The 6,000-nt window shown below is 43.3% G+C and overlaps 1 protein-coding gene across 1 annotated transcript in view; it reads left to right on the top strand.

The window, feature by feature from the left end:
- Positions 1-1,214: 1,214 nt before the first annotated feature.
- The window catches only part of LOC124788653, a gene marked incomplete at its 5' end in the record, with an annotated part of 169,544 nt that continues 164,758 nt past the window's right edge, over positions 1,215-6,000 (top strand). The window contains one exon of the mRNA XM_047255929.1: positions 1,215-1,289. Coding sequence (XP_047111885.1) covers positions 1,215-1,289 — 75 coding nt within the window. The remainder of the gene's footprint in view (positions 1,290-6,000) is intronic.

Here is a 6,000-nt window from a genome sequence, read left to right as displayed (position 1 = left end):
CGGTAGCTGAGGGGTCACCGCGACGGAATGTTAATATCCCACGGGCACGGGTTCGATTCCCGACTTGGTCGGAGATTTTTCTCCGCTCAGGAACAGGGTGTTGTGTTGTCCTAATGATCATCATTTCCTCCCCGTCGACGCGCAAGTCGCCGAAGTGGCGTCATATCGAAAGACTTGCACCGGCGAACGATCTAGCCAAAGGGAGGCCCTAGTCATACAACATTCACTTTTTTTTTTTTTTTTTACTTTGAAACATAACTAACATAACTCTTCTAATGATCAAGTGCTCGTAACTTTTAAGGTACGCGTTTTAGAGCACATGTTTGCTGGACACTTTTTTCTTATTTTGGTCCATACTACCACTTCCCAAAATATGAAAAGCAAAGAACTTGCAGGAGAAGAGATTTGTTTCACAGTATTGAAGATGAAAAATTGCTCATAGCTCTTAAGGTATGCATTTTTGACCCTATGTTTACTCGCACTTGTTTGCTTCTAGTATCGTGTACTTTCAACTGTATGCGTGTACGCCATTAATTATGATACGCCCTGTATAATCTCGTCCAGAGTTGCCTGATCCAGCAGCGGCAACCTTACTTCTAAGGATCTCGCTCTGTCTCCTGCTACCAGGAGCCACAATGGGTATAACATCGTACTTTTTAATTATTGTAGCTTGTATTGCAGGCGTTGCTCAGCCATCTCTCTATACTGAATATGCGATATTGCGGGCTGTCAAAAGTCTCGTGATGGTCTGAGGAAACGGCCGAAACTGGTAGATATCAAATAAAAAAATCGGGAAACGCGATGGAGACTGTTTTTATTTGACTTTTAGTGGTCATAACGTTTTGGCTCATCAGTGTATGAATACAAATGGTGTCATGGATGGAGTAATAGAGCTTTCGAGACTTTGGGATTCAGTCATAGAGAAGCAGGGTGACTATACTGAAGGAGTGTGAAGAGATATTGAAAAAAAAGTGCAAGCAAAAAAAAATTAGTGTGCATTATTTATGAAATGTCTCTCGTATTAAGAAAAAAAAAATTGGGGTTACCACAAGACCCCGTCTTGACAAACAACGCTGACCACTTAGACTTTGTATGTTGAGGATTGAAAAAGCAGTACAAATGAATTTAACTTACGCTTGGTGTTGTTGTTTGCAGAAGGCAGCGGTGACTGAGGAGAGATGGGGACGCAGGCGCGGGCCCGGGAGCGGCGCGGGACGCCGGCCGACCACCCGCTGCCCCCGGAGGGCGGCTGGGGCTGGGCCGTCGCCGCGGGCATGGCGCTCATGCTGGTATGTGCCCGCCTTCACGTCGCCTGCTGTCGCAGCGCTCACCCTATACACTGTCTCATCTAAAGCATCCGGGCACCTCTGCTGGACACTACTACATAAATTAATAAGTAATGGTACTGATTCCCCCTTGTACACTAAACGGGTCAGATCGTTATTGTAGAAGCAACGAAATTAGCATGCCAAATTTAAAAGAACGCAAAATCCCCAAGATTGGCAAAGTTTAACAGAAGTTTGGAATATAGCCCCTACTTCAGTGCGAGATGCTTTTAATAATTTCCACAACGAAATTCTGTTTCGAAATCTGGCGGAAAACCCAAAGAGATTCTGGTCATGCATACATACATACATACAGTGGCAAGACGCAATCAATACATTCACTGCGCGATATCAACGGTAAAGTCACTGATGACAGTGCCACTAAATCAGAGTTATTAAACACGGTTTTCCGAAACTCCTTCACCATAGAAGACGAAGTAAATATTCCTGAATTCCAATCAAGAACAACTGACAAGATGAGAAACACAGAAGTAGATATCCTCGGAGTAACGAAGCAGCTTAAATCACTTAATAAAGGCAAGGCCTCCGGTCCAGATTTTATACCAGTCAGGTTCGTCTCAGAGTATGCTGATAAAATAGCTCCACATTTAGCAGTTATATAAAACCACTCACTCACAGAAAGATCCGTACCTCAAGACTGGAAAATTGCTCAAGTCACACCAATACCCAAAAAGGGATGAATTACAGGCCTATATCACGAACGTCGATTTGCAGTAGGGTTTTGGAACATATATTGTATTTGAACATTATGAAGTACCTCGAAGAAAACGATTTGTTGACACATAGTCAGCACGGTTTCAGAAAATATCGTTCTTGTGAAACACAACTAGCTCTTTATACTCGTGAAGTAATAAGTGCTATCGACAGGGGATGTCAGATTGATTCCACATTTTTAGGTTTCCAGAAGGCTTTCGACACCGTTCCTCACAAGCGTCTTCTAACCAAACTACGTGCCTACAGAGTATCGCCTCAGTTGTGCGACTGGATTCGTGATTTCCTGTCAGAAAGGTCACAGTTTGTAGTAACACAGAAGTAATACCCGGCGTCCCCCAAGGAAGTGTTATAGGCCCTCTATTGCTCCTGATCTATATTGATGACATAGGAGACAATCTGAGTAGCTGTCTTAGATTGTTTGCAGATGATGCTGTCATTTACCGTCTTGTAAAGTCATCAGATGATCAAAACGACTTGCAAAATGATTTAGATAAGATATCTGTATGGTGCGAAAAGTGGAAATTGACCCTGAACAAAGAAAAGTGTGAAGTTATTCACATGAGTACTAAAAGAAATCAGCTAAATTTCGATTACGCGATAAGTCACACAAATCTGAGGGCTGTTAACTCAACTAAATACTTAGGGATTACAATTACAAATAACCTAAATTGGAACGATCACACAGATAAATTGCGGGTAGAGCAAACCAAAGACTGCGATTCATTGGCAGAACATTTAGAAGGTGCAACAGCTCTACCAAAGAGATTGCTTACACTACGCTTGTCCGCCTGTTCTAGAGTATTGCTGTGCGGTGTGGGATCCGCATCAGGTGGGATTGACGGATGACTTCGAAAAAGTACAAAGAAGGGCACTTGTTTTGTATTATCGCGAAATAGATGAGATAGTGTCGCAGACATGATACGTGAATTGGAGTGGCAATCATTAAACATAGGCGATTTTCGTTGCGTCGGGATCTTCTCATGAAATTTCAACCACCAGTTTTCTCCTCCGATTGCGAAAACAGTCTGTTGGCACCCACCTACATAGGGAGAAATGATGATCACGATAAAATAAGAGAAATCAGGGCTCGCACGGAAAAAATTTAAGTGCTCGTTTTTCCCGCGAGCCGTTCGAGAGTGGAACGGTAGAGAGACAGCATGAAGGTGGTCCATTAAAGCCTGTGCCAGGTACTTTATTGTGAATAGCAGAGTAATCACGCAGATGTAGATATAGATGAGCGTCCACGCTTCGCCTTTATGATGGCTTCAGGTCTGCTGGTGACACTTTCAATGAGGTGTTTGAATGCCTGTGCACACTGTTCTGTCTCAACAGACGAAACATAAAATGGTAGTGTTGGCACGACACATGATGGAAGGTGCCCATCTCAGCTTGGTGCCCCAAGCTGCCGATGAGTCTCTTGGGCTTTAACCAGCCCTGAACGTAGGAAAAATGTGGCGAACGTTTGGTGACACACGGTCGCAGTTTTTGTCACGTTTCCTGTGTTCACAAATTCTTTTTCATGAGCAATCCAACGTTAGACTTTGTATTGCTATTCCGACACATCTTGGTGTTATGGAATCGGCCAGCGGCTGTAATGCCGCTGTTCAACACTCTAAGTAAAATCGATACGATGACTTAGACCCAGAGCAACTCTGTAGGTAATAGTTAACATAAACATTTATTATTGCTCAGGAGCCGTCGAATCACATTAGTGCGAATATATAGAAAGAAGGACCCTTTGCTGTATGATTATATGATAGCAGAACAAACACTGGTAGCAGTTACTTCTGTAACTTCTGTAAAATATCTGGGAGTATGCGGGCGGAACGATCTGAAGTGGAATGATCATATAAAATTAATAGTTGGTAAGGCGGGTACCAGGTTGAGATTCATTGGGAGAGTCCTTAGAAAATGTAGTCCATCAACAAAGGAGGTGGCTTACAAAACACTCGTTCGACCTATACTTCAGTATTGCTCATCAGTGTGGGATCCGTATCAGATCGGGTTGACGGAGGAGATAGAGAAGATCCAAAGAAGAGCGGCGCTTTTCGTCACAGGGTTATTTGGCAACCGAGATAGCGTTACGGAGATGTTTAGCAAACTCAAGTGGCAGACTCTGCAAGAGAGGCGCTCTGCATCGCGGTATAGCTTGCTCGCCAGGTTTTGAGAGGGTGCGTTTCTGGATGAGGTATCGAATATATTGCTTCCCCCTACTTATACCTCCCGATGAGATCACGAATGTAAAATTAGAGAGATTCGAGCGCGCACGGAGGCTTTCAGAGAGTCGTTCTTCCCGCGAACCATACGCGACTGGAACAGAAAAGGGAGGTAATGACAATGGCACGTAAAGTGCCCTCCGCCACACACCGTTGGGTGGCTTGCGGAGTATAAATGTAGATGTAGATGTAGATGTAGAAAAAGGCAAGTAGAACCGATAACATCTTCAGAACGTGGAGAGACCGTTACAGCGGTCATCAGCATGTTTGCATCTGGGTTATACATTCCAACCATGCTTATCTTTCCAAGGAAGAAGAAGAAACAAGAATTTGAGCTTGGATTGCCTCCAGGAGGCTAGTCTGAAGTTCACCGCTTGGAGTGGATCACTAGCGAATTATTTCTAGTATGGTTTAGAAAGTTTGTGGGATTTTCTAAGGCCACGAAAGAATCACCTGTGCTTCTAATTGTTGATGGACATTCAGATCACACTAAAAACCTGTAGCTGCTTGATATGGCTAGAGACAATGGTGCAGTCCTCCTTTGTTTACCGCCACACACTTCACATAAATTACAACCCCTGGACGTAACGTTTTTCAAACCCCTGAGTTGTTATTACAGTGAAGAGATAAAAAAAATGGCTATGGAGCCATCCAGGAAATGTTGTCACTCTTTTCCCAATATCATCGCTGTTTTGGACCGCGTTTTTACGTGCTGCAACGACTTTAAGAGAACTGGAATATGGCCGTCTGACCTGAATGTGTTTTCAGACGCAGACTACCTCCCATCAGCGCCAACAGATATTCAGTTCGAAAACTGCGGAAGTCCGATTAAAAACTCTACAGATGGACAATGTAACACATTGATTACAGGCTCTCCAGTGTCTACTGAACCTGCCACTAATAGGCCTACGACTAACACTGATCAAGACTCATTCATTGACCCCCAGCCTGGATGTTCATGGATGCCCGGCTCTCCGAACCAGCTATGTCCGCCGAACAACTCAGCTTTCCAGATATCGCCCGAGGCTGTCATTCCAATCCTACTAATTTGCCAATTTACTCGGCGGACTACAAGATGAAAAGGAAAAACCGTCGTATTAACAGATTCTCCTTATAAGAAGGAACTGCCGAATGCTGTCGCACGTAAAGTAGGCCTACAGAAAGGAGGAGGGTGCACAAATATGAACAATGTCAGGACAGAGACGTCAGTTGCAATCCAACTTAAGGCAAAAATATCAAACTGTACACCCAAAAAAACCAAAACAGAGGACATCAAAGACCTTAAGAAAAATAGAAGGAAGAAGATGATGGAGAAGAGAGTATCAGGGGGAGAGGATGCTGAGTGTCTCTACTGTGGGGACTTCTACTCCGTTTCTAATGAGGGCTGGGTGGCATGCCAGAGGTGTTTCAAGTGGGCACACAATTCTTGTGTTGGCATAGACATTGAAGATGAAGAGGAAATATTGGTTTGTGACAATTGTCGAAAGGACTAGTAGTCAGTGGTTTGGTGGTTATTAAGCATTGTACATTTTTCAGAGTGACGGTAAAATACTTTCTTATATTGAAGAATGACTTTTTAATTGTTTAAATTACACATTCCTCAGTCTGAATTGCCTTTTATACAACATTTTGTCATAGTTTAATACGGTATTCGTAATTCAAATTCAACGTTTATGCAATAATTTAACAAAAAATAACCTTATCCCATTCTGCCCCGTGGGTGG

This window comes from Schistocerca piceifrons, chromosome 3 (assembly GCF_021461385.2).
Source record: "Schistocerca piceifrons isolate TAMUIC-IGC-003096 chromosome 3, iqSchPice1.1, whole genome shotgun sequence".
In the NCBI taxonomy this organism is placed as follows: Eukaryota; Metazoa; Arthropoda; class Insecta; order Orthoptera; family Acrididae; genus Schistocerca; species Schistocerca piceifrons.
This window is presented reverse-complemented; position numbering and strand designations above follow the sequence as displayed.